The sequence below is a fragment of the Lutjanus erythropterus genome, chromosome 22 (genome assembly GCF_056507025.1).
Source record: "Lutjanus erythropterus isolate fLutEry1 chromosome 22, fLutEry1.hap2, whole genome shotgun sequence".
In the NCBI taxonomy this organism is placed as follows: Eukaryota; Metazoa; Chordata; class Actinopteri; order Lutjaniformes; family Lutjanidae; genus Lutjanus; species Lutjanus erythropterus.
In genome coordinates this window covers 29,496,463-29,522,834 of record NC_139338.1, presented here as the reverse complement: position 1 = coordinate 29,522,834, position 26,372 = coordinate 29,496,463, and the positions used below count along the sequence as shown (strand labels likewise).

Below are 26,372 nucleotides of genomic sequence, written 5' to 3'. Positions count from 1 at the left end.
CAACGATTAAAGATTCAAATCTGACAATAAAAAAACGCACAAAAACTGGATTTAAAATGTTTAATAAAACCTGTTTGATCAGAAATCAAAAGTCAAACATTGGTTTTTATTTACAAGTATGTTGTTATTTACAGGTGAGTTGTTGTTGTTATTTCCAGGTGCGTTGTTGTTATTGTTATTATTTCCAGGTGAGTTGTTGTTGCTATTTCCAGGTGCGTTGTTGTTGTTGTTGTTATTTCCAGGTGAGTTGTTGTTGTTATTTCCTGGTGAGTTGTTGTTGTTATTTACAGGTGTGTCGTTGTTATTTACAGGTGCGTTGTTGTTATTTCCAGGTGCGTTGTTGTTATTTCCAGGTGAGTTGTTGTTATTTCCAGGTGCGTTGTTGTTATTTCCATGTGCGTTGTTGTTATTATTTACAGGTGTGTCGTTGTTGCTGTTGTTATTTCCAGGTGAGTTGTTGTTGTTATTTCCAGGTGAGTTGTTGTTGTTATTTACAGGTGTGTCGTTGTTGTTGTTGTTGTTATTTCCAGGTGCGTTGTTGTTATTTCCAGGTGTGTTGTTGTTGTTGTTGTTATTTACAGGTGCGTTGTTGTTATTTACAGGTGCGTTGTTGTTATTTCCAGGTGTGTTGTTGTTGTTGTTGTTATTTACAGGTGCGTTGTTGTTATTTACAGGTGTGCATGTCGTTCATGCTCTCGCAGCGTCGACAGCGGACGTAGCAGCACCAGACAAACTTGCACTCGCAGCGTTGGACGTGTCTCACCACGTGCGTGTTGTATCCGCGACCACAGCACAGCAGGTTGCAACCGTCGGAGCCGCTGGACGTGCGGTTGCAGCGGCGTCCTCGGGTGCCGGCCACACCCCGCCGCCGGTCCTCCAGGCAGTAGTTTGGAGACTTGTTGAAGAAGATGAGCTGCTGTTTGTCCACAGGGACACGCCGTTGCTCCTTCCTCCTCGTCTTCCTCCTCGAGCGGTCCGACACCTGAACGCTGTGCTCGTACCGTTCCTTCAGGTACACGCCCACGTGCTCGAACACCGCCATCGTCCTCCAACACGTCTTCACAGCACAGGAGCCGGAGACACCGTGACAGCGGCAGTGTGTGGACATTGTCCTGTGAATCGCCTGAAGGACAGAGAAGAAGAGATGAGTCCATCTATTTTCTAAAAATAAAAACATCTGAGGACATAAACAACAACACGTCTCCGTGTCGTCCTCACCTGGCGTCCCACCTCACTGTTGTGCTGGTTCATGGTGGACAGCGTGTGTCCTCCTCGGGTTGTGGACATGTTTTTGACGGTGTTGTCGATGAACTTGCGGCTGAACCAGGTGCCGTACTGGATGTGGTCGGAGCAGCCGCCCCACGTCCAGCCGTCCTGAGACGAGCCGCCGCCCTGCAGACGTCCATCACAGCCACACTCCGTCATGTTGCCCTGACTGCAGGAGCGCGTCACTGCGTGGACCAGCCCTGCCGCCATCACCGCGTAGATAAATGCCGTCTCTTTGGTTCCTACAGGACGACAGGCGAGGGTCAGTGTGACATCATCATGTGTTTGCTCTTCTTTCCCTCCACACAGACTTTCCTGATCCTTTAATTCAAACAAGGTTTTCTAAAAGGATGACGAGTAACGAGGCTAACGAGGCTAACGAGGCTAACTGACGGTTTAGCTAGCTACAAACTATTAAAGTGTTGAGAGTAAAACTTTACTTACAAAATGTAAATAGCTGTTAAAATGTAACAAACTGTTAATAAACTGATAAACATGATGACGATGATGAGGAGGGTTACTCTTCCTCACCGCTCGTTAACTCGTATCCGAACACGTCCGGCTGGTCTCGGGTGGAACAGTTCCACCTCTCGTGTCTGAACTGACTCTGACACTCGGCGATGGCGAGCCGCGCTCCGTCCCGGATGCTGGGCAGCAGGAACGGCTTCTTCCGGCACAGCTCGCGCTGCCTGTGGCTCAGAGGGAGGTCAGCACAGCCCAGCTGCTCCGGGACGCCCGCCGCCGTCACACCCAACCACCTAAAAAAGGCGGAGACACACAACAGGGATGAAAACAGCTGCTACGGGGACACCAAACTACATTAGAAAAATTCAGGTTTTTAAGAAGGAGGAGAACAACAGCTGTTCATACAGTTCAAGGTGATTTTTTAAATAACCTCCAAAGGCAGCAGTACATTCAATGTGTAGTGGCGCGTGTTCGAGTCCGGGTACACACAGCCTTTAAATTAACATGTTTTCATAGGGAATTTGGTTTAAGGTGCTCATACTTAAATCTGCATCCAAACCCAAATTTTAGGCTTGGTTTAGATTTAATCTGTCACTCCAACACTGAATAAAAACAGACGATCTCAAAGGTGTTTCATGTGATTTAATGAATTTCATATAGACCGTATTATAAAGTGGATCCCAGCACTTTAAAATCATACTTAATAATATCTGAAGCGGAGTTGACCTGAGGAGAGACGCCTTAAATTTATAGTTTTTTTAATGGAATTTGGCTCCAGTTCACTGGTTAAACTGGTGTGTGTCTGTTCATACTGAGCTCAGTCTAAAACTTAAAATCGACCTCGACCAAACGGACTGAAGCCGAAAACATAAACCAGGACAAAAAGCTGACATTTTGTTTACAGACGTGATATTTTTTTGGTTTTAAGAGGAATCGATTTGAAGGCTTCGATTTTTTTTTCAAAGAGAATTTGGATAAAGGCGCTTATAGTGACGATCCCAAATATAAAGTTGAGATTTGACTTACACGTGTGGTGTTTTGCAAACTTCATCAAGCCGAATTACAAAGTGGACTCTGTTGTTTGAAAACAGGACAAAACAATAAATAAAACGACTGTCTCTCTGGGAAGACACACCGGGACATTTTAAATTTACAGTTTTATAAATGGAATTTGGCTGACCGGAGCTGGCTTAATGCGCTCATTGAGAAATTCTGCATTCAAAAGATTTTAGGCTCGAGTCACTGAATAAATAAATAACAGATGTAAAGCGCATATTTAATTTACATATATGCGATTAACCCGAATTACAGAGCAGACCCCGTCTGAGAGGATTTACAGGAGCCTAAAATCTGCATTTTTAAAAATGGAATTTGGCTGTTTGGGATTTTAACTGACTGTGAAGGCAGCTCGAGGACGCGCTTTGACAAAAAAAAAAACCTTCTATTTTATGAAACTAGTGTTAGTGTGTAAAGTGTATATAAGCGTCACTCCTGGAGCTCAGCAGATACTGACACAATCTGAAATTAACAGTTTTGGTTCAAATTCAGCTTCAATTCAAACGGCTTCATTGGCGTGACGTAACACCGTACATATTGTCAGAGCCAATCATTTATTAAAATGCTGAACATATATTATTTATTATATCTATTTGATCTCCAGAGATTTAAGGCTGGACGCGTAAAAGCAGAACAACAAAGCGTCACATTCTGCAGCGAAACTCCATTTAGAAAACGCCTCATTTTAAACTTCACTCCCTCCAGAAGTTTGTATACAGCCGCGCGCAGAGAGCTGTGTGCGTGTTGTGTCCTGCTGTGACGTGTTAAATTGACAGTTTCTTGAATGGAGTTTGGTGTGGTCGATACTCACATCCAGGTGGCTCTGCAGCACAGCGGACACACGGAGACCAGCAGCAGAGTCAAAGCGCACATGTGTCGGACTCCACAGCTCCGTGTCTCCATGTCCTCTTCATCTGTCTGTCTTCTTCATCAGTCTGTCCACCAGCAGAAGTCTCTGTCTCATAATAAAACTCGGTCTAGGAGCAGATTAAATCCTAGTCTCGGTGCACTAATAATCCTCCTCTGATGTGATGAAGACGTGATGAGGACTTGATGAGGACCCTCCTGTCCTGCAGGACTCTGTTCAGCTCACAGTCCAGTCTGCGCCCTGCAGGAGGAGAAGCGGGACGAACTGGACCAGTCCGAGGCCCAGAGGATCCTGATTGGACCAGCACATGATTCATATTCAGCAGCTGACGTCAGAGCTGGGCGCTAATTGGACGAGCAGGAGGATCAGAGGGACAAACAGCAGACTTTCTCAGTCTATAGAAAACTCTGAACTGTTGGATATATGAATGGAGTTTGGTGTGGCTCAAACAAAGAATATTAGCCTCAAACACCACACCAAACTCCAGTCAAATATTTGTCAATTTAAAAACATCAGCATTTAAGAAGATTTGAAGACATTTTATGAATCCATGGGAACTGATTGGTGAATTCTGCAGTGACAGATCAATTAGTAATATGCCGATCTCACATTTGATCCAAAGTTAGTGATAAATAATTTCTATAATGTCAATTTCTAAAAGGAATGGCTATAAAGTAAAACTTGAAACTGTCCTGAGTTTTAAATGGAGTTTGGTGTTTGGGTTTGGTTAATCATTATCAATACAGGACATGTAATAATGAACAAAACCCCAAAACACTAAACTCTCATCTGATAATGAAACAAAAAACAGACGGTGATGCAGACAAGTGAGTTCAGGTGTGAAAACAGTCAGTTTTATGATTCATACAAATTTTATGGCAAAGATATATTAAAATGTATACAGACACAGTTTACACAGTTTTTAAAAATGGTGAAGTTGTGAATGTTTTAAGTAGAAAAAACAAATTCTGAAGTGAGAAGATGAAATGTTAAAAACATTCTGGAATAAACAGAAGAAAAAAGGAGCAGTTTGTTGAAAATAAAATCAGATTTCACGTCTTCACAGTTGAATTTGATGCATTGAGTTTGTATCTTTTTTGCTTTGTAGTAAACATTTTAAAGAGAAGAATCATTCATATAAATATTCATATATTCTATCTTCCAGCATGTAAACATGTTCAGAGATTAAAAGGCGCAACAATAAACATCTGTAGAAAAATATAGAAAATATAAGCAGAGAATCAGATAAGACGTTTCTTTACGTGATAAACACAGTTATCATCGAGTCTTTGGTGTTCGATACAAGTCAATGACTGAGGTATATAAATATATATAAATATAAATATATGTGGAGGCACAAACAGACTGAGCAGAGATAAACATTATTCAACATCACCAAACGTTTTCATGTCAACAAACCGCAAATATGAGAAGGTTTATTCTGAACGAATCCCCTCTGAGTCATCGATGATCAAAGTCGATCAATATAAATTGCAATCAATCAATAAAACCAACACAGTTTCTTCCCTTCTTGTTCCAACTTCAAAAAAATTTGGTAAAAGTTAAAATATCCTGTTCCTTATTTTTCCTCCTACAGCCCACTGAAGGACCCCTGTTGATCCCTGGGCCACGGTTTGAAAACCAGTGAAATAAGAGACATTAAGTTCCTCTGACGTCAAACATCAGAAACTACGTGGAGAGAATGAAAACCTTCTCACAAACTTCATCTACTGAGTGAGAAACTAACTGCTGTGCACCAGAAACTAGCTACTGCTAATCAGCTACTAGTTAGCAAGCACAAAAACTAGCTACTGCTAATCAGCTACTAGTTAGCAAGCACAAAAACTAGCTACTGCTAATTAGCAAACTAGTTAGCAAGCATAAAAACTAGCTACTGCTAATCAGCTACTAGTTAGCAAGCATAAAAACTAGCTACTGCTAATTAGCAAACTAGTTAGCAAGCATAAAAACTAGCTACTGCTAATTAGCAAACTAGTTAGCAAGCATAAAAACTAGCTACTGCTAATTAGCAAACTAGCTAGTACACACTAGAAGTTAATTAGTACATACCAGATAGTATGTAGCAAGGATACAAACTAGCTACTATTAGCAAACTAGGTGGTTTGCCCTAGAAAGTAGTTAGTACACATGAAGTAGTAGTTCTCAAGCATACAATCTATCTATTATAAGCAAATTAGAATGAAAACTATCTATTAGGCTACTAATTAGCAAACTATCATGCACACACTAGACACTGATTAGTACAGATCAGTTAGCAAGCATCACCAGCTTCTGCTAATTAGCAAATTAGATGGTACACATGAGAAACTAGTTATTACACATGAGATAGTAGTTAGCAAACTAGCAGTTGTGTACAAACTAGCTACTTTTAGCAAATTAGCTCACTGACATCAGATACTAGTTAGCAGACATATAAACTAGCTACTACTAATTAAAGAACAAGCTGGTTTGCACTAGAAACTAGTTATTGCAGATGAGATAGTAGTTAGCAAGCATACAATCTAGCTACTAGTAGCAAATGAGCTAATTAACATCAGATACTGGTTAGCAAGCATACAAATCAGGTACTTTTAGCAAACTAGCTGGTGCAAAGAAGAAACTAGTTAGTAAGCATAGAAACTAGCTTCTCCAAGCAGACTAGCTTGTGTGCTTCCACATGTACATCAGAAACTACAGTATTTAGTACACATTAAAAACTAGTCCATGCACTGTTAACGCCCTTTAGCAGCTAGCTTACTGACAGTGGAATATAGCTGTTGAGCTGGAAGCTAACGTATTAGCTGCATTAGCATCAGCAAGTATCAGGTGCTCATTAAGAAAAACTGCAGATCAGAATGAGTGAAAAGCTTCACTGAAAACTTTCTGTTGTTTATTTAAATTCTCCTCCTGTTTATTCACAAACAGAAAAATATTTCAGCTCCTTCATAAATATTTTCTGTTATTTTTGTTTTGTTCTCAGATTCAACCTCTGAGTTTGTGTCTTTAACACAAAAATGAACATTTAAACAGCTGAGAGTCTGTTTCTGTCCTCATCACTTCATCTGTCAGCCACTGAGTTCTGAGACAGGTGAGTTCTCTCTCTCTCTCTCTCTCTCTCTCTCTCTCTCTCTCTCTCTCTCTCTCTCTCTCTCTCTCTCTCTCTCTCTCTCTCTCTCTCTCTCTCTCTCTCTCTCTCTCTCTCTCTCTCTCTCTCTCTCTCTCTCTCTCTCTGGTGTTCAGGTTCTGGTTCTGGAACACAAGCGGCTCAGCAGGATCTCAGAGTACACCTGGTTCACTGGTCCTCTCACGTGATAGGACGAGGCTTTAGGCCACGCCTCCTGGTCCATGTCCAGCACGGCTGACTGGCTGCTGAGTCCTGGTCTGGTCCCAGTGGATCTTGTTCTATTGGTTGTGGACGCCGTGGAGGACCAAAGCTTCTCCACCTGAGGACCCGGAGGAAGAAGAGACAGAAACCTGGTTTTAAAAGTCACGTTATCAAAGAAGAAGAACAGACTTCTCTGATTGGTCCAGGACATCTTCAGACGTGAATCATCAGTTGGAAGTTGACCTTTCATTGGTTGACATGAAACATAAATCTGAGTTATGTTCATCTGTGTAAAGTGACATCTGACATCAAACTGACTGATAAAGTTTCCTTCAGGACGGATCGATGAAGAAAAAAGAGCAGAACCCAGAACGTTTCCTGGAGGAACACCATGATCAATATCCAATAATCAAACTGTTTATCACAAAGACTTCAGCCCTCATGTAACAAGACGAGAACAACGTAAAGAACAGAAGACAAAAAGATTTATTATTATGTGATTAATGGATGAAGTGATTCTTCAAACAGAGAAAAAGTTTTAAAGTTCAGGTCAAAGTTCAATTCATTTACTGTTTGTTTTGAATTATTACAAGATTATTTCTGTATTTTTAAATTCAGTCAAGTTCAAATTTTGAGTCAGTCCTGACAAACTGTTTTAGGTTAAAACAAATAGTTTTTTTACAGTGTGAAGACATTCTTTGAAAAAGTACAACAGCAACCAAACGTCCCCAGAGGACAGAATATTTCTACCATCATAAATAATTCAGCTCAGTCTGTTGTCAGTTTAACAGCCACATGTTGTTCTGTCGGTTCTGTTTCCCACCAGATATCCAGCCCAGTGTTCTCCTCCTCCTCCTCGTCTCTGTTCCTTAGTGTTCTCCTCCTCCTCGTCTCTGTTCTTTAGTGTTCTCCTCCTCCTCGTCTCTGTTCCTTAGTGTTCTCCTCCTCCTCGTCTCTGTTCTTTAGCGTTCTCGTCCTCCTCGTCTCTGTTCTTTAGTGTTCTCCTCCTCCTCGTCTCTGTTCTTTAGCGTTCTCGTCCTCCTCGTCTCTGTTCCTTAGTGTTCTGTTACTTAGTGTTCTCCTCCTCCTCGTCTCTGTTCCTTAGTGTTCTCCTCCTCCTCGTCTCTGTTCTTTAGTGTTCTCCTCCTCCTCGTCTCTGTTCCTTAGCGTTCTCGTCCTCCTCGTCTCTGTTCCTTAGTGTTCTGTTACTTAGTGTTCTCCTCCTCCTCGTCTCTGTTCCTTAGTGTTCTCGTCCTCCTTGTCTCTGTTCTTTAGCGTTCTCGTCCTCCTCGTCTCTGTTCTTTAGTGTCCTCCTCCTCCTCGTCTCTGTTCTTTAGTGTTCTCCTCCTCCTCGTCTCTGTTCTTTAGCGTTCTCGTCCTCCTCGTCTCTGTTCCTTAGTGTTCTGTTACTTAGTGTTCTCCTCCTCCTCGTCTCTGTTCCTTAGTGTTCTCGTCCTCCTTGTCTCTGTTCTTTAGCGTTCTTGTCCTCCTCGTCTCTGTTCTTTAGTGTTCTCGTCCTCCTCGTCTCTGTTCCTTAGTGTTCTCCTCCTCCTCGTCTCTGTTCCTTAGTGTTCTCCTCCTCCTCGTCTCTGTTCTTTAGTGTTCTCCTCCTCCTCGTCCTGCGTCCTGTGGGTGTGTCCTGCGGGTGCGTCCTGCATCCTGCGGGTGCGTCCTACGTCCTGCGGGTGCGTCCTGTGTCCTGTGGGTGCGTCCTGCGTCCTGCGGGTGTGTCCTGCGGGTGCGTCCTGCGTCCTGAGGGTGCGTCCTGCGTCCTGCCGGTGCCTCCTGCGGGTGCGTCCTGCGGGTTTGTCCTGCGGGTGCGTCCTGCGTCCTGCGGGTGAGTCCTGCGTCCTGAGGGTGCGTCCTGCGTCCTGCGGGTGCGTCCTGCATCCTGCCGGTGCCTCCTGCGGGTGCGTCCTGCGGGTTTGTCCTGCGGGTGCGTCCTGCGGGTGAGTCCTGCGTCCTGAGGGTGCGTCCTGCGTCCTGAGGGTGCGTCCTGCGTCCTGAGGGTGCGTCCTGCGTCCTGCGTCCTGCGGGTGCGTCCTGCGACCTGCGGGTGCATCCTGCGGGTGCGTCCTGCGGGTGAGTCCTGCGGGTGCGTCCTGCGGGTGAGTCCTGCGTCCTGCTTCCTGCGTCCTGAGGGTGCGTCCTGCGTCCTGCGGGTGCGTCCTGAGGGTGCGTCCTGTGTCCTGCAGGTGCATCCTGAGGGTGCTTCCTGCGGGTGCGTCCTGCGTCCTGCGGTGCGTCCTGCGGGTGCGTCCTGCGTCCTGCAGGTGCGTCCTGCGACCTGCGGGTGCATCCTGCGGGTGCGTCCTGCGAGTGAGTCCTGCGGGTGAGTCCTGCGGGTGCGTCCTGCGGGTGAGTCCTGCGTCCTGCTTCCTGCGTCCTGAGGGTGCGTCCTGCGTCCTGCGGGTGCGTCCTGCGTCCTGAGGGTGCGTCCTGCGTCCTGCGGGTGCGTCCTGCGTCCTGAGGGTGCGTCCTGCGTCCTGCGGGTGCATCCTGAGGGTGCTTCCTGCGGGTGCGTCCTGCGTCCTGCGTCCTGCGGTGCGTCCTGCGGGTGTGTCCTGCGTCCTGCGTCCTGCAGGTGCGTCCTGCGTCCTGCGGGTGCGTCCTGCGGGTGTGTCCTGCGTCCTGCGTCCTGCGGTGCGTCCTGCGGGTGTGTCCTGCGTCCTGCGTCCTGCAGGTGCGTCCTGCGTCCTGCGGGTGCGTCCTGCGTCCTGAGGGTGCGTCCTGCGTCCTGAGGGTGCGTCCTGCGTCCTGCGGGTGCATCCTGAGGGTGCTTCCTGTGGGTGCGTCCTGCGTCCTGCGTCCTGCGGTGCGTCCTGCGGGTGTGTCCTGCGTCCTGCAGGTGCGTCCTGCGTCCTGCGGGTGCGTCCTGCGGGTGTGTCCTGCGTCCTGCGTCCTGCGGTGCGTCCTGCGGGTGTGTCCTGCGTCCTGCGTCCTGCAGGTGCGTCCTGCGTCCTGCGGGTGCGTCCTGCGTCCTGCGGGTGCGTCCTGGTCCATGTGGACTCTTTAAACACCGGCACTAAGTGACCACATGTATTCAGAGCCTGTATTTTCTTCATAGTCTAAAGACTGAAGACAGAATTATGAAGTATGAAACTGTTACCTCATGAAAGTGACAGGCACATCGTCCCTGCAGGAACTCTTTGTATCGACCCATTGTGATGCTGAACGTGTCGATCACCTCATACCCATGATGCTTTGCTGTGGTGATGATGTTATGGTTCTCCCTGTAGAGCTCTTGGATCTCCTTCTAAGAGACCGCGAACCAAAAACAGACAGACAGACAGACAGAGACAGATTCAGGTGAAGACGGAGAACGCGTTCACGTAACCTTTGAGTCGACATGCAGCAACACCAGACGGACACGTACCAGACTGAGAGACCGGATCCCGTCCACGGGAAGATGGAAACCCATCCCTAAAGACTTCACCACCACCAGGATGTTGCTGAGAGACTCTCTGAGGACAAGCAGGACACCGGTCAACATGTGTTGTCATAGTAACCACAATCCTCACTTTCATACACGTTAACTGACAGTAGGACTAAAACACTGTCTGCTTACATCACGGTACGGCCGATCAATTTTCAAAAAAACATTTACTTGTGATTAAATTACACTATTAACTATTTTGATAATTGATTAATCAGTTTGGATCTTTGAAAACAAAATAGAAAATAGTTTAAATTCTCTGATTTCAGTTTGTTGAATGTGAATATTTTCTGGTTTCTTTCGTCTCTGACAGGAAACTGAAGATCTTTGAGGACAAAATGAGACATTTGAGGACGTCGTCTTGGAAAATTAAAAAAATTAATGAATTAATGAATTAAACTAAATGTTTGATCGATTGATTGGTCCTGGTCCTGTCACATGACAATCACCACAGGGATCAGTGTTATTGATCACCTGTACGCTGATGACACTGCTGTATATGAGTGTCTCAGCTCACCTGTCCAGCACGTCTCCGATGGTCCTCAGGTGATCCATGTTGAGCCACTGGACTCCGCCCACCACCAGGACCGTCCGGTTAGAGTTCACCAAAGGTCGTGACCTTCAGACAGGAAACGCATCAACACAGAAATGTCACATGACCTCTAAAGAAAACACCGTTATGGAGGACCAAAAACTGCCAACATAAAAAAATGATCAAAACATGAATAAATGACTCAATAAATAAAATATTATTTATATTAAAAATAAATGAATGCATTCATTGATTAATAAAATGTGATATAAACTGACATTTCTATTTGAATTTATGTTTTTATTTACTCTCTGATTTCCTATTTAATGTGTTCATATTCATTTTTTATGTATTTATTTATCATTATCATACTTTATTTTCCATGTTCCCACACAACCCAAATATAGAATGAAAATAAAGAAAGAAAGAAGTTTGGGTAAATAAATCGAGGGAAACGCAAATACATTTACAAATAAATTAATTAATACATTAAAAGTTCATTAAATGAGGAAGTAAATTCATTTCAAACAAATTTAAAACAGAAATATACATTTATGTAACATTTTATATGTTATTATTAATTAAAGCTGACATTTGTTTTAAACATTATTTAATATCATATTTATTCATTTAATTTAGATTTCTTCCATCATCTCACCTGGTGAGGAGCTGCAGCAGCGCCTGTCTGAACGTGGGTCTCTGCTTCTTGTCCAACCAGAACTGAGGATAATATGAGTAGCTGACGAACGTCCGTCCCCCGTTCAGGTTCCTGTAGACCAGCAGGTCATGAGACTTTCCCCAGTCCTCCAGACTGGAGTTCACCCGCTCCATCAGGAAGAACATCATCCCACGATTGGTCGAGTCACCCATAAACAACACCTGAGGACAGAGGACAGGTGAGACACATCCAAAAACAACACCTGAGGACAGAGGACAGGTGAGACACATCCAAAAACAACACCTGAGGACAGAGGACAGGTGAGACACATCCATAAACAACACCTGAGGACAGAGGACAGGTGAGACACATCCAAAAACAACACCTGAGGACAGAGGACAGGTGAGACACATCCAAAAACAACACCTGCAGAACAGCAGTCTAACATTTGATCAGCTGACCTGTGATCACATGACCTCACCTTCCTGTCCGTCATGCAGTCCTGCAGGAGGGGACGGTCCACAAACGGGTGGTAACAGCCGTCTGGTTGCCAGGCAACCTCCCTCCAATCACATGTCCTGTTGTCAGAGCAGCTGAGACACGGGACCACCCACCGACCTGAGACAGGTGAGACACAGACAGGTGAGACAGAGACAGGAACAGTTTCTATAGAATGTGATTGTGATGCACACAAGAAGTGACATCAGACCTGGTGTGTGTCCTGAGCCGCAGGACTGAAGTGGACTCTGAGACTGGATGAAAGGCTGGAGACCACAGGACTGACCGGGCTGGACCAGCAGACCACAGTCCTGAATCAGAGACAGGAGACCAGAACATGAAGAGGGTCAGGAGCCTCCTGCTGTAGATTTCAAACATGATGATTCAGTTTTCATCTGATGCACTTCAGACCTGAAAAAGTTTAGACATTTTGCAAAGTTTTCGTGTTTCTTTGCTTAAAAGAGCTGAAGCCTGTTTTTAAAAGGTCATTTTGTGTCGTCACAGAAACATCTGAAGAATGACTGAGGGATTTCCCAGAATGCAACAGGAACACAGTGAAGCAGCAGTTCGTCTCTCTGGTTGAAGTTCTGAACGTCGTCTCCTCTTAAATCAGTGCCTTCTGAGTTCTATTCAACTTTTAAATCCAATTCATGCTAAGAAGATCCTTTCTCGCCTCCTGCAGCTGCTTCTTCACACAGATTAAAGGCAGCAGTGCAGTTCAGCGTCAGCTTTTCATTCGTCACTAATCACCTGATGTAGTTAAAGTTAAAACCGTTAATTCAAAGTATTTGTGTTTATTAACTTACAGAAAACCTGTTTCTTCATCTGCATTCACACTGCAGCTTCTTCACAAACTGAACACTTCAGTTTAAAGGAGCTGCAGCCTGTTTCTCTGACAGAAGGTCATTTTATGTCGTCATTTCGGCAGAAACATCTGAGGAATGATGGAGAGATTTCCCAGAATGCAACAGGAACACAGTGAGGAACAGCAGTTCATCACTCTGGTTGAAGTTTTTCTGGTTTTATTTTGAAGCAGCTGCAGTCAAACTTCAACATTTTTCTCCTCTGACTTCTGTTTCTTCTGCTCTCATTTTAAATCAACACTTCTTCTTCTTCTTCTTCCTCTTCCTTTGTGGCGAGTGCCGTCCCATCATCCTCTCCTGCTCTGAGGGGTCAGAGGTCAAACAAACCTGACCAAGCTCGGCTCAGGGGCCCCGTGGGAGCCGCCACGTCTGGCCTCGACTTCAGAGCGGCCGCCGTCACGCACACACACGCTCTCAGACACACACTCTTCTTCTTCTGCTGCTGCAGGTTTCGTCGCGGCGGCGACACATTCTGCACGGCGGCGTCACAGCTCACAACAAAGTGCAACAAGAAAACTTAACAGGGATTTTCTTGTTCGTACCTGAGCTCAGTGTAAACGCTCAAACAGACGGGACGCTGGTCAGAGAGTGGCCGCCGCCGCTGCCGCCGCCCAACACCCACTGAGGAACACCAAAAACACCGCCGCCGCCTTTCATCCAATCACACGAGGCCGACTGACAGCTGAGAGCGGCTGCCACGTCAACGGCCAGAAAAAAACTTTTGTCTTTATGTTGAAAGTTTGTTGGTTTAATTTGTCCAGAATTATAAACAGTAAACACATAAAAACAATGTAAATGTTTTTCAAAATATAACTTTAAATATAAAACAGATTTATTCACATATTAAAGAGCAGAAAGAAGAAAAGTTTGTCCTCATAAAGAACTTCAAAATATAAAAACAGAACTTGTATTTCAATTTTTTTTACAGAATTTATAACGACTTTTTTCAGAGAACGTACTTTTTGTTTATAATGTGAATAATATTTTAGACTCTGTGTTGGTTCTCAGACTCTGTGTTGGTTGGTTCTCAGACTCTGTGTTGGTTGGTTCTCAGACTCTGTTGGTTCTAAGACTCTGTGTCGGTTGGTTCTCAGACTCTGTGTTGGTCCTCAGACTCTGTGTTGGTTCTCAGACTCTGTGTTGGTTGGTTCTCAGACTCTGTGTTGGTTCTCAGACTCTGTGTTGGTTCTCAGACTCTGTGTTGGTTCTCAGACTCTGTGTCGGTTGGTCCTCAGACTCTGTGTTGGTTCTCAGACTCTGTGTTGGTTCTCAGAGTCTGTGTCGGTTGGTTCTCAGACTCTGTGTTGGTTCTCAGACTCTGTGTTGGTTCTCAGACTCTGTGTTGGTTGGTTCTCAGACTCTGTGTTGGTTCTCAGACTCTGTGTTGGTCCTCAGACTCTGTGTTGGTCCTCAGACTCTGTGTCGGTTGGTCCTCAGACTCTGTGTCGGTTGGTTCTCAGACTCTGTGTCGGTTGGTTCTCAGACTCTGTGTTGGTCCTCAGACTCTGTGTTGGTTCTCAGACTCTGTGTTGGTTCTCAGACTCTGTGTTGGTTCTCAGACTCTGTGTTGGTTGGTTCTCAGACTCTGTGTCGGTTGGTCCTCAGACTCTGTGTCGGTTGGTCCTCAGACTCTGTGTCGGTTGGTTCTCAGACTCTGTGTCGGTTGGTTCTCAGACTCTGTGTTGGTCCTCAGACTCTGTGTTGGTCCTCAGACTCTGTGTTGGTCCTCAGACTCTGTGTTGGTTCTCAGACTCTGTGTTGGTTCTCAGACTCTGTGTCGGTTGGTTCTAAGACTCTGTGTTGGTTGGTTCTCAGACTCTGTGTTGGTTGGTTCTCAGACTCTGTGTTGGTTCTCAGACTCTGTGTTGGTTGGTTCTCAGACTCTGTGTTGGTTCTCAGACTCTGTGTTGGTTGGTTCTCAGACTCTGTGTTGGTCCTCAGACTCTGTGTTGGTTCTCAGACTCTGTGTTGGTTCTCAGACTCTGTGTTGGTTGGTTCTCAGACTCTGTGTTGGTTCTCAGACTCTGTGTTGGTTGGTTCTCAGATTCTGTGTTGGTTGGTTCTCAGACTCTGTGTTGGTTCTCAGACTCTGTGTTGGTTCTCAGACTCTGTGTTGGTTCTCAGACTCTGTGTTGGTCCTCAGACTCTGTGTTGGTTCTCAGACTCTGTGTTGGTTCTCAGACTCTGTGTTGGTTCTCGGTTCTCTCCTACAGAAACACAGCAGTAATCCTGTGTGTGATCAAAGAGCTGACCTGGTGTCAGATGTGATGTGATGTGACTGAGTGAATAAACCAGCTGATAATCCGGATCAACAGTCATCAGATCAGATCTGCAGCTCAGACCTTATTGGGACAAAGAGAGTAAAAACAAGTCAAACAGAAACATTCAGGTTCTGCTGCAGAGAAACAAGTGGAACAAATAAAAGTTCAAACACTGAATTAAATCAAGTGTAACACAGTTCCAGCAGAGAACAAGTGAAAACTGTCTTCAGCTGTTTGAATAAACTTTATTGATGAAAATGTTTTGTTGGTCGTCATGTTTCTGTTTGTGGACAGAATCACTTTCACTCGGCTGTTTCTGTCTTTTATTAGCACAAGTCGGTTCTCTGACCAAACAGACGAACTCAAGTCTGTCCTCAACATCATGGAGAGACGAGACAGATTAGAACCGACACTCAGAACAGTGTTGGTTCTCCTGCAGAACAGTGGAGGTGTGTTCTCTCTCTCTCTGGAGTTTTAATGTGTGTGACTGGAGGAGGATTCCTGTTTTAACACAGTCAGCTGTTCCAACAACGTCCAGCCTGATTTATCACACGTGGATCCACTTTATGTAGAAACATTCATATGTGAAGGTGACGGAGGTCAGAAATAATCTGACAAACTGCTCACATTCAGAATCACCAACAAGACGTCTGCATCAAACTCAGATTACAACAAACGCCTTCATCACGTTTAAACCTGCACAATAACCCGAACAGGAAGTAGTTAAAGTACTTTAAAAAATGGTTAACGTCAGTGTTAGCTTAACAGGCTAACATCAGTGTTAGCTTCTCCAACACATCAGGCTAACATCAGTGTTAGCTTAACAGGCTGACATCAGTGTTAGCTTCTCCAACACATCAGGCTAACATCAGTGTTAGCTTAACAGGCTGACATCAGTGTTAGCTTCTCCAACACATCAGGCTAACATCAGTGTTAGCTTAACAGGCTAACATCAGTGTTAGCTTCTCCAACACATCAGGCTAACATCAGTGTTAGCTGAACAGGCTAACATCAGTGTTAGCTGAACAGGCTAACATCAGTGTTAGCTTCTCCAACACATCAGGATAACATCAGTGTTAGCTTAACAGGCTAACATCAGTGTTAGCTTAACAGGCTAACATCAGTGTTAGCTTCTCCAACACATCAGGCTAACATCAGTGTTAGCTTAACAGGCTGACATCAGTGTTAGCTTCTCCAACACATCAGGCTAACATCAGTGTTAGCTTAACAGGCTGACATCAGTGTTAGCTTAACAGGCTGACATCAGTGTTAGCTTTTCAGCAGTCTAACATTAATTTTAGCCTCTCAAGTGGACTAACTTCAGCTGCAGTTTATGATCCAACAAGTTGCATTTTTTAGCTAACTTAGTAGAGGTTTTCCTTCACGGCTAACACATAACAAGAAAGAATATTTAGCTAGTTTTTTAGCTGACAAAAACATGAAGTTAGCAGTATTTAAAGTCAGGAGAAGAGAAATGTAAGCACTGCTTGTTAAACTGTCCATCTCATGGCTAACATGCTAGTGCTAGGGTCTTCCTGTTTCTTCTGGACTCTTCAGTTTACTCTCATCTGACATTTGTTATGTAACAAACATGTCAACAATTGACTGTTGGTTAGCATGTCTGTTAGCTTGTTAGCAGCTGTAGCTGTTGTTTAATCTCGTGTTGAAGACTGCAGCGGTGTGAATCGAGCTAACGGGCTGCAGTCAGAGTGAACAGAGTCTGAAGGACAAACTGAAGTTATCTGAGGTGAACGCTACACTGACCACAGATCCTGGATCAGATCCATCTGGATCATCAGCACCCATTAGATCATGATTCAGAGATTCAGGCCAACAAACAGTCCAGTCTGATCCTGTCACATCACTGAGGGAAAAGCCTGTTCAACATGAGCTAACAGAGCTAACAGAACCATGATGCTAATTAATGCTAAAACAACAGACGCTCCAGAAACAGAATGAAACAGATTTCATGTTTGACACGACACAAGTTTATAAAGAGTTATTAACAGCAGTAATGATCAAACTGACTCAGTGATGTCACTTACACAGAAATATCTGTTTCTCTATCGATCTACTCGGTGTTGGTTCTTACAGAACTGAATTAAAGTTCATCAACATTAAATTACACAAACTAAATTAGCCTGTTCTCGTGTGTTAGCTTGTGTGATTATATCAAGAAACTAACATTAAATGTTTGATGTCATAACGTGATCATTTTTCAAATTGTTCTCTTGTTATAAAATAAAAGTTTCACTTCATAACAACATAAACAGTCAAACAGTTAAAACGAGGAAAGTTTCTTGTTAAATAATGACTTTGTATTTTGTGATAAAATGAAGATTTCATATTAGAATTAAGACCCAGATTTTCTTTGGTCCAATCAGATTTGGCCATCTTATATGAATATTCAACGCTTTGTCCTTGTTTGTTGACAGTTTCCAACCCCTGAAGCTCCATGTTGTTTTATTATTGTTTGTGATGAAGATGAGTCATCGTCTTCCTCCTGACTCACATTCATATTTGATTTTTTAATCAGTAAAAATATATTTACTCTGGTTTCTTGTTTCTGTAAAAAGGCAGAAAATGTTCAGTCCAATCAGGTTTGATCTCTTGATTTTGGAACTTGGTGTCGTTACCAAGGAAACCACGCTTCATTAACCCTCTCAGCAGACACTTTAAGTTGCCGCGGCGACAGCAGTAACCAGAGAGTGATGAGACTGTTCCTGCTGTGAGGATGAATAAAGTTTTTGTTGTGTTGAATCAAAGTGACGAGCAGCAGATACATGTTGATGGACGTCCTCCAGCCAATCAGAAGACAGGATTGTCTCTCAGGGTGGTTATTTGTCCTCACAGAGCAGAGCATCATTAAACATTAATATAACTGACAGCAGCTTCATTCATCTTCAAAGACTCAACACCAACCTGCATCAAAGAGCCTCTGTTCTCCAGGGGCCCCGTCATCATCTGACCCCACCTGCTCTGTTCGTCTACCTGAGACTGACGGAGGTCCACAGGTAGACCAGAGGACAGGTGAGGAGGACACACAGACAAACAGCTGTCTCTGGTCTGTTTGTTTCACAGAATCACAGCCAGAAAACTAGGAGTTCATACAAACCAAATGAAACATGGAGCAGAAAAATGTCTCTCACACACACACACACACACACACACACACACACACACAGAGGTACAGCGGCTCATGGTCCCTGATCAGATCAGTTCAGGACATGTTTGACTCTCATCTCCTCTGCAAACATTCAGGTCGTCGTGTTTTTAAAGTGGCTGTGAGGAATTTAAAGGAAATGAGCTGCAAATGTGTTTGAGCACATGAGTGTGTAACAACACACAGCTGAAACCTGCAGACACACACACGGTTCAGTCCTCACACACACTCTGACCATCAGAGCTTCTTTAATGTGACACAAAAATGTCTCGGAGACGTCCTCTAGCAGAGTTGAGCTGCTTGGTTGCGGCTCATGTCCTCCAGCAGTCGGTGTGTTAACACAGAGCAGCTTAGTGAAATATTTGGTGTAATGTCCTTTAAATGACTTCCATATGTTTCTCCGAGCAAACAAACAGAAGAAAACATCAAATCAAACAAAGAATAAAAGCTACAAACAACAAGATGTTGTTTTTCTACTTTTTTTAACCTCATAGTGAGGATTTATAACTCCTTGCTCCACCCACAGCCCAGCAGCCAATAGAAAACCAGCTGACCTACCTGCACAAAGCCGCACATCACATGGTCCCCGAACATGGGCAGACTGGGCCGACTCTCGCGGTACACGTGGAGGGTGTAGATCGTCATGACGACGGGCTCCGGCTGAGAGTCGTCCGTCACCAGGATGCTGATCCTGCTGTCGCCGAGGCCCAGAGGGTAGTTCGCGGTCCTGAGGCAGGAAATACTCATCAGTAATCAATAATCAATAATCAGCGAGGTCACAGGTCAGGTGGACTCACCTGGGCCCACGGTGCTCGTCCAGGTGGACCTTACAGGCTGAGCTGACAGGCTCCGGTCGGATGCGGATCGTCACCGTGTCGAAGGCGACCTCGGCTCGATATTCCTTCACTGCGGGGCTGAAGGGCGGAGTCAGAGTGAGGGCGGGGTCAGTGTAGATCTGTCTGAGGTGGGGGTCCACACACACACCTGGAGGATATAACACCAGTTAAAACCCAGTTACAACCACTTATGACCAGCTGAAACCAGTTGAACCCAGTGAAAACCAGTTAAACCCAACTCACCTTCAGCTCCCTCCTGTGAGGATGACAGAGCTCCTGGCTCCTGATTGGTCAGTTCTCCATCCGTTCTGTAGGGAACATGACAAACTGTTGTCAGTCAGTCAGTTCTGGATGTCGTATTAATTATTTGTTCTGATTATTGACAGATTATTGACCTGCAGCTGTTGTTTCCGTGCAGCTCGTAGAATCGACTGATTCTGATCAGAAGATCGGAGACGCTGAGAGGAGACGAGGAGGATGAGGAGGACGAAGACGAGCTGGGAGACAGCTACAGAGAGACAGAGAGACAGAGAGACAGAGAGACAGAGAGAGAAAAACAATCTGCTGGTGACACTCGTCCACAACCAGAGACGGTTTCATCATCTGAAAACTTTATTCAATCAAACTCCAATAAAACTCATCAATCATCAACTTTCATGATCCGCCTGTTTTATCTAAACTACACAGAAAGTATCTGAAGGGGTGGACATAAGACTGTCACTGTTATAACACTGTTATAACCATGTCATGTCACCTGTCATGAACATGAAGGAGTCTATGAATGTTGTCATTAAGTGTCATTTGGTTAATTTTAAAACAAAGTTGACATGGTTTGAAATGTCTTTGTTATAACAACTATACTGTTATGCTATAACATGTCATAAACATGTTATAGCAGCCTAATGATCAAGCTAAAGAAACTGTTTAGCTTTATGTTTTAACATGACATTAAACTGTTTTATTACACAGCTTTGTTAAATACTCAATTGTGATTGGTCCGTTACAGCAATCTAAGGTCTGTTGCTATGGACACAGGTTTGATCACCGCCTCTGGAGGAACAATAAGATGCATTTTAAAATTAATATTTAGTGTCAAATTATTGATTGAGTTTGGTGAATGAAGATGTAATAAGTGATGATTTAGAGTGAGCAGGCTGTTATTCATCATTTAGGACCTGTCATAAAGATGTTATTAGACAACAGAGGACTGTTGTGAATTGTTCATTTGAAAGTTAAAAGTTATTAAATAACATGATTTATGTTGTTTAGTTTAAAAACAGTTAAAGAAAATGTTAAAATATGCTGCTTACATTAATTACAGAAAATTAGTGAAAAAAATATTTCCTGCTGTTGATGATCTAAAGTTGACAGAGACTGTGCATGCTTTTATTTTGAAGTGCAGGAAGTAATGTGTTGAGTGCTTGTCGTTAGCTTAATGATGCTGTGACCGTGAGTACGGTACCAAGGTGAGTGAGTCAGCTGATGGACAGGTAGCGGTTAGCTAGTTTACTAGTTGCTAAAGTATGCTAACTGCTGTCTGCTGTGATGTGTAGCTCAGTTAGCGGTGCAGCTAGCTGTCTGATTAGCAGTGACTCAGGAGACAAATCACCTCCGTCCTAAACTTCCTGTCAGGAAACTCAACATAACTGACAAATGACACTTTTATTAGCAGTTATAACAAGTCCTTCATGTGCAGGACACATCAAGCTTCAAATATTGATCTGCAGTTTCTTTCTGTCTGATGACACAAAGAGGAAAAAAGTTCAAACTAACTATGATTTGAGTAAAAGTGCAGTTTGAAACTCAGAGAGCAGATCAGGAGATCACAGACTTTAAACCTTCAGAGAAAGAAAATAAATTAAACAAGTTAAAGTCTGTCTTCAGTCTCAAATGTCCTCAGGGACGTGTGGACACCAGCTGAGCTGCAGACAAATGAAGCTTCTGTAGAGAAGCAGACAAACATGTTTAAACATGTAAAAAACATCTAATCGTGATGACGACTCATGAACTCGCTGCTTTACTGCAGAGCCAAAATAAATAGTTTTTCACAATAAAAGCCTGGTGTTGTTACCAAAGTAAAAGCTGAAGGCGACTTCATCCGTCTCTGAAACTGAAGCAGAAGAAGAAACTCGTGCTCCGACAGACAGACACCGTGTGTCCCTCTACAGCCACCATACTGAACAGAGAAACAGAAATACATCATGAGAGTAAACAGGAATTATTATAAACAAACAAACAAACAAACAAACAAACAGATTTAAAGTGTTTGATCAGATGAAGACAAAGATTCATTGAAAAACAAACTGAGCTCATCTTGTTTGTCTGAATTAAACTTTAGTTTGTGACTCAAATCAGGTGAAACAAAACAAAAGCTGATGTTAAACACAGAGCAGCGGCTCACTGCGCCCCCTGGTGGCTGGAAACACAATCACAACAACAGAGAAACCATGAAAACAAACAAAACAAACAAGATTCAGCTGCAAAACTTTTCTCTCTCCTGTTTCCTCAAATGAACAACGACTCACAGCAAACAAAGTAATCAAGTAAACAAAGTAATCTAGTAAATATCCATCAGTGATGTCAGTAGAAATAAAATATTCGAGAGAAAACAGTTTAGATCAGAATTTGTTTCTTCTCTTTTTCCTCTCAGACGTTTTGAAGAGGACAGATTGATCTGATTAGTAATAAAAGTATTTTTGTGTTTGTGAATAAATGAATAAATGAGAGTAAACTTCTTTTTTCTCCTGAGAATTTGTTTCATGTGTTTTCTCTTCCTCGTTTTCATTTTGTTATTTTTTTTTAACATAATTTAGATTTTTTTATTTTAAGGTTCATTTACTTCATGTTTGAAATAGAAATATATCAATCAATCAATCAATCAATCAATCAATCAATCAATCAATCAATTTTCAAGCTCAGACTTTGACTATTATTTTTTACTTACATTTGTATTGACAGTTTTATTTAATCCTTTTATATTTCTTATATTTTAAACTCACAAAAGGTTTTTAGTTTCTTCTGCGCAAATGAAGTCTGTAAAACTTCAATATGACCCAGTTTTTTCATATATACAGTATTTATACATACAGTACACACACACACACACACACACACACACACACACACACACACTTAATATTTATCGATGATAATAAAAAAGTAAAAAACTGCAGAAATCCTGATTTGATTTTCTAAAGTTTTAAAATCAAATTTTCTTGAAACAAATGAGAAAAAGTTGTTTTATCCAGAACAAAGATTTATTATAAATCAATCATTTATTATCATAATTAATTTATTGATCAGTTTAATTCTCTTTCAACAAACAGAGACTGATCTGAGAACTGATTTATTTCTTCATTAAATGGATCAGTTTAGGTTGTTGTTGAGTTGTCTCACCTGTCTGCTCGCTGTCTCTGAGGAGGACAGGTGTGTCTCTGAGGACAACAGGAAGTGCAGTGTGTCCTCCAGGACAAGGTCTCTGGTGATCTGTCTGTCAAACGTGTCGACGCTCAGAGAAGAAAACGTCAGGTCTGTTTCCACCTGCAGAGGACAGATGAACGACCAATCAGAGAGGAGCTGCTGAGGACACGCTGACCTCTGCTGGACGTTCAGTGTCACATCGTCTGAAGATGAAAAACGTCTCTGTCTCTCAGTGAAGACATTATGAACACAATATTCAGTTTTTTTCTGATTCTGACAAAGATGATAATCATACTGATGATGATCAATATTCTAATATTTATTCTCTAATAATCAGCTGATCGGACGCTTCATGTCTCTCCATATAAAAATATATACACATATATTCCAAACTTTCAGAGCTCTTACTGTGAAAATCTGCTGATCACCTGACTCGTATCAAAGCAGCTGCTGATGTGCTTCACTGATCACAGATCAGATTCTTCATTCTGCTGCTTCACATCACTGACTCACAAAATTACACCTTCATCTTCATCTTCATCAGACGACAAAGAGGCTTCTGAGAGACGTGTTTTCACAATAAAAGACCTGAGGACAGGTGTCCCTGTGTGTTTTTAATGTTTACATCATTAAACCGATGAAGCTGACTCACTGTTGTCCAACCTGTGGGTCGTGACCCCTCTGAGGACACACAGGAGGATTATTTCAGCTACATGGAACATTTCTCTCATCTTTTTCACTTATTAAAGGGACAGTTCACCACAAAATCCAGACTCCATATTTCTCGTCCACATCACATCATCACATCATTTATTTCTGGGTCAAACTTTATAAAAATGACAAACCATCAGACCTCATCAATAAATCCTAGGAGAGTTAATCTGTGTATAAATTGACTTTCCTAAACATTTTCACTGTCGTTTCTGCACCTCATATTATCTGGACACGTTCGTGATAAAAGAGAAATAACATCTCATCAAGAAAACAAAAAGTTGAGAAAAATCAATCGCTGTAATTAAGATATTTACTTTTCTTCTGTAGAAAAAACTTCAAACTTTAGAAACACAAAACATATTTTAAAAGTTAGTCACATTTTTATTTCTAATATTCAACAAGATTCAGTTTTATCTGAAGAGGAAAAATAAACCTCCACAAACTTTTCCTTTGTCTTTAATAACTTCAGAGTTTGAGATTCAAAACTCAAAAATCTACTGAGTGTAGGACATTTTAGCCAGCTTTATAACTGAGATAAAATAAGTGCATTTAGGCAGAATTCAAAAATATTACTGCCGATAGTAATCTTAAATTTCACTGCTCGTCCCCAATAAAGTCTCCTGTGACACACCTGTGGGTCACGATCCAGTGTTTGGGAACGACTGATCCAGATGATAAACAGCTGTTGATTTTGGGGTGAACTGTTTAAATAAGACAAAACAAACTAAATATATATGTACAACAAAAACAAACAAGATGATCAGAAACAAACCGCAACTGAAATAATATAAAGAATAATAAATAATAATCAGAGATCAATCATCTCTGACAGGAAACTGTGTGTCACACTTTATTTTGAAGGAACAGTCTGAGGTCATATTTACTTTCTGAACCAAAGATTGTCTCCTGTCGATGTCTCAACGATGTCTCACTCTGATTATAAAAGCTGGACCGATCACAGACAGGAACTGACGATCAATAACTTTATCAATCTCTAATGAAACCTGAACATCCAATAACGAAGTGAGATGGAAACACAATGATGAGGAGCGTGTGTGTGTGTGTGTGTGTGTGTGTGTGTGTTACCTTGACGATGACGGGTGTGATGGAGCCTCTGAAGAGCAGAGTGAAGGTCAGCAGCTGGTAACACAACACACACCTGAAACACACACAGTGATCAGTAATCAATCAATCAATCAATCAATCAATAATCAGATTTATTTTGAGTTCATTAATGAATGAGAAATGTTTCTTCTGCACAAGATTAATTCACCCATAAAACGGAAACGTGTTTTTAAATAAAGATTATTTTGAAAAGGTGATGTTTCCTCTGTGACCAGCAGGTGGAGCTGCAGCCTACAGACCTGAGCTGATGGACTACAACAAGGAAGAAACAACTGTGACATCATCCAAGTTAAACCAAAGAAAAAAACTCAACTTAATTAAAGTTTGTCTTCAACACCACAGGATGAGGAAGCTTTGTCCCGCCAAAGTAAAAGTCCACACAAATGTCTCAAAGAAATAACAGATTATAAACAGAAACATTTCTGAAGTTTTACTTTGAAATTCAGTCAACACTTCCTGAGTGTGGAGCTGTTTGAAGAAAAAATTAAAAACTTGAGTTAAAATAACTGAGTGAGTCTCTACAGGCTCCATCATACCACCTTAAAACACACAATACCACCTTAAAAGAGCTACATGAGACAGGTTATAATAAATAAAAAATATATTCAAGATATCTTTAAAAAACTAAAATATGAAAACAACTGTGACAGTTAACACCTCAAACAGTCACCCGCAGCTTCTGTCCTGTGATTGGATGCTGAGCTCAGGTGTGTCGTTACCTGTGCAGAGTTTGTTGCTTCTGATCTGTCGACATCACAGCAGCCTGCAGCACGTCGCCTATCACCTTCTTCACCTGCCCCAGAGCATCATGGGAGTTGTTTGGTCCCAGCTGCTGCAGCAGGAAGCTCCTGAGCTGAGAGGAGGAGAACGAAGGGTTAAACAGTTAAAGGCTCAGTTCGCTCTTTTTAAAATTTAATTAAACAATTCAAACATTTCTCCAAGAAGAAGAACAAACGGAGGAGTTTTACCTTCGTGGCCCGCCCCCCCTGCTCCTGATTGGTCGTCACCACGCTGATGTCATGCAGGAACGAAGTCAGCGGGTTCACTGATGTTACCAGGACGTAGACATTCACCATGGTAACCAGAGCAGGAGGCGGGGCTCCGAAAGGTGAGAGACTGAGAAAGAAGAAGAAGGTGAACACACTCTGAGGAGGACAGGTGTGGCTGTGATCAGCTGATCAGACTGAAACTCACCTGTCCTCAGGAACCTGCAGCTTCCGATCGGCCGATCCACAAGAGTACAGCATCGTGGGTAATTCAGATCCTTAGACGGAGAAACAGAAGCAAGAACATGAGACAAAATAAACTTTATTTATAAAGACTTCAATTTAAACTTTATTTGCCAACATCTTCAAATTAAACTTTACTTACAAAGACGTCTGCCGGCTGACGCTTTTAAATTAAAATTTATATATAAAAAAAGTTAATAAAACTTTACTGACAAAGACAACTGTCTGCCGACGCCTATGAGATAAACTTTATTTACAAAGACACATGAACGTCCTGGTGGAACGTTTCCTTTCCAGACTCACCTGTCAGGTGTGAGTGAGAGTAGAAGTGACACAGACCTCCACCTGCATCAGAGAAAGCCTCCATCAGCTCCGGCAGCAAGTTCACCTGAGGACACAGAGACACAGGTGAGTTCACTACCACCATGTGACTGTCAGTCAAGCTGTGATTGGCTGGAAAAGTCATACAGGTGAGTCTCACCATCTGATGACGCTGCAGGTGAGAGAAGGAGATTCTCCTCAGACAGCTTCTCTCTGAACTACTTAGACACACCAACAGGTTCCACCCACTCACACCTGTAACCATGGAGACACAGACAGGAAATCACACCTGTAACCATGGAGACAGACAGGAAGTCACACCTGTAACCACGGAGA

The 26,372-nt window shown here is 42.9% G+C and overlaps 2 protein-coding genes across 2 annotated transcripts in view; both read right to left on the bottom strand.

Moving 5' to 3' along the window:
- Positions 1 to 590: 590 nt before the first annotated feature.
- On the bottom strand, positions 591 to 5,033 carry wnt16 (wingless-type MMTV integration site family, member 16). Its single transcript, XM_084710740.1, has 4 exons — positions 3,599 to 5,033; positions 1,798 to 2,024; positions 1,219 to 1,508; positions 591 to 1,123 (listed from the first exon to the last, which is right to left on the bottom strand). Exons 1-4 carry the CDS (start codon positions 3,688 to 3,690, stop codon positions 665 to 667), a joined length of 1,068 nt encoding a protein of 355 aa, XP_084566866.1. The 5' UTR covers positions 3,691 to 5,033; the 3' UTR covers positions 591 to 664.
- A 1,830-nt stretch (positions 5,034 to 6,863) lies between these two features.
- Positions 6,864 to 26,372, bottom strand: part of cped1 (cadherin-like and PC-esterase domain containing 1) — a 28,367-nt gene continuing 8,858 nt past the window's right edge. The window contains exons 4-22 of the mRNA XM_084710741.1: positions 26,197 to 26,291; positions 26,019 to 26,103; positions 25,681 to 25,750; positions 25,455 to 25,602; positions 25,206 to 25,339; positions 24,448 to 24,520; positions 22,610 to 22,767; positions 21,299 to 21,407; positions 19,623 to 19,735; positions 19,471 to 19,535; positions 19,189 to 19,375; positions 18,950 to 19,118; positions 12,316 to 12,415; positions 12,088 to 12,224; positions 11,607 to 11,827; positions 10,934 to 11,035; positions 10,357 to 10,444; positions 10,090 to 10,236; positions 6,864 to 7,098 (exon numbers count right to left, since the gene is read on the bottom strand). Coding sequence (XP_084566867.1) covers positions 6,892 to 7,098; positions 10,090 to 10,236; positions 10,357 to 10,444; positions 10,934 to 11,035; positions 11,607 to 11,827; positions 12,088 to 12,224; positions 12,316 to 12,415; positions 18,950 to 19,118; positions 19,189 to 19,375; positions 19,471 to 19,535; positions 19,623 to 19,735; positions 21,299 to 21,407; positions 22,610 to 22,767; positions 24,448 to 24,520; positions 25,206 to 25,339; positions 25,455 to 25,602; positions 25,681 to 25,750; positions 26,019 to 26,103; positions 26,197 to 26,291 — 2,408 coding nt within the window. The 3' untranslated portion in view covers positions 6,864 to 6,891. The remainder of the gene's footprint in view (positions 7,099 to 10,089; positions 10,237 to 10,356; positions 10,445 to 10,933; positions 11,036 to 11,606; positions 11,828 to 12,087; positions 12,225 to 12,315; positions 12,416 to 18,949; positions 19,119 to 19,188; positions 19,376 to 19,470; positions 19,536 to 19,622; positions 19,736 to 21,298; positions 21,408 to 22,609; positions 22,768 to 24,447; positions 24,521 to 25,205; positions 25,340 to 25,454; positions 25,603 to 25,680; positions 25,751 to 26,018; positions 26,104 to 26,196; positions 26,292 to 26,372) is intronic.

What these genes read in the sequence shown, in the direction of transcription:
- wnt16 (XM_084710740.1), bottom strand. Translation starts at nt 3,690, where the DNA reads ATGGAGACACGGAGCTGTGGAGTCCGACACATGTGCGCTTTGACTCTG. An exon ending in TGCTGCAGAGCCACCTGGAT is followed by an intron (nt 2,025 to 3,598) that starts GTGAGTATCGAC and finishes CGCCTTTTTTAG; the next exon opens with GTGGTTGGGTGTGACGGCGG. An exon ending in ACAGTGAGGTGGGACGCCAG is followed by an intron (nt 1,124 to 1,218) that starts GTGAGGACGACA and finishes TCTGTCCTTCAG; the next exon opens with GCGATTCACAGGACAATGTC.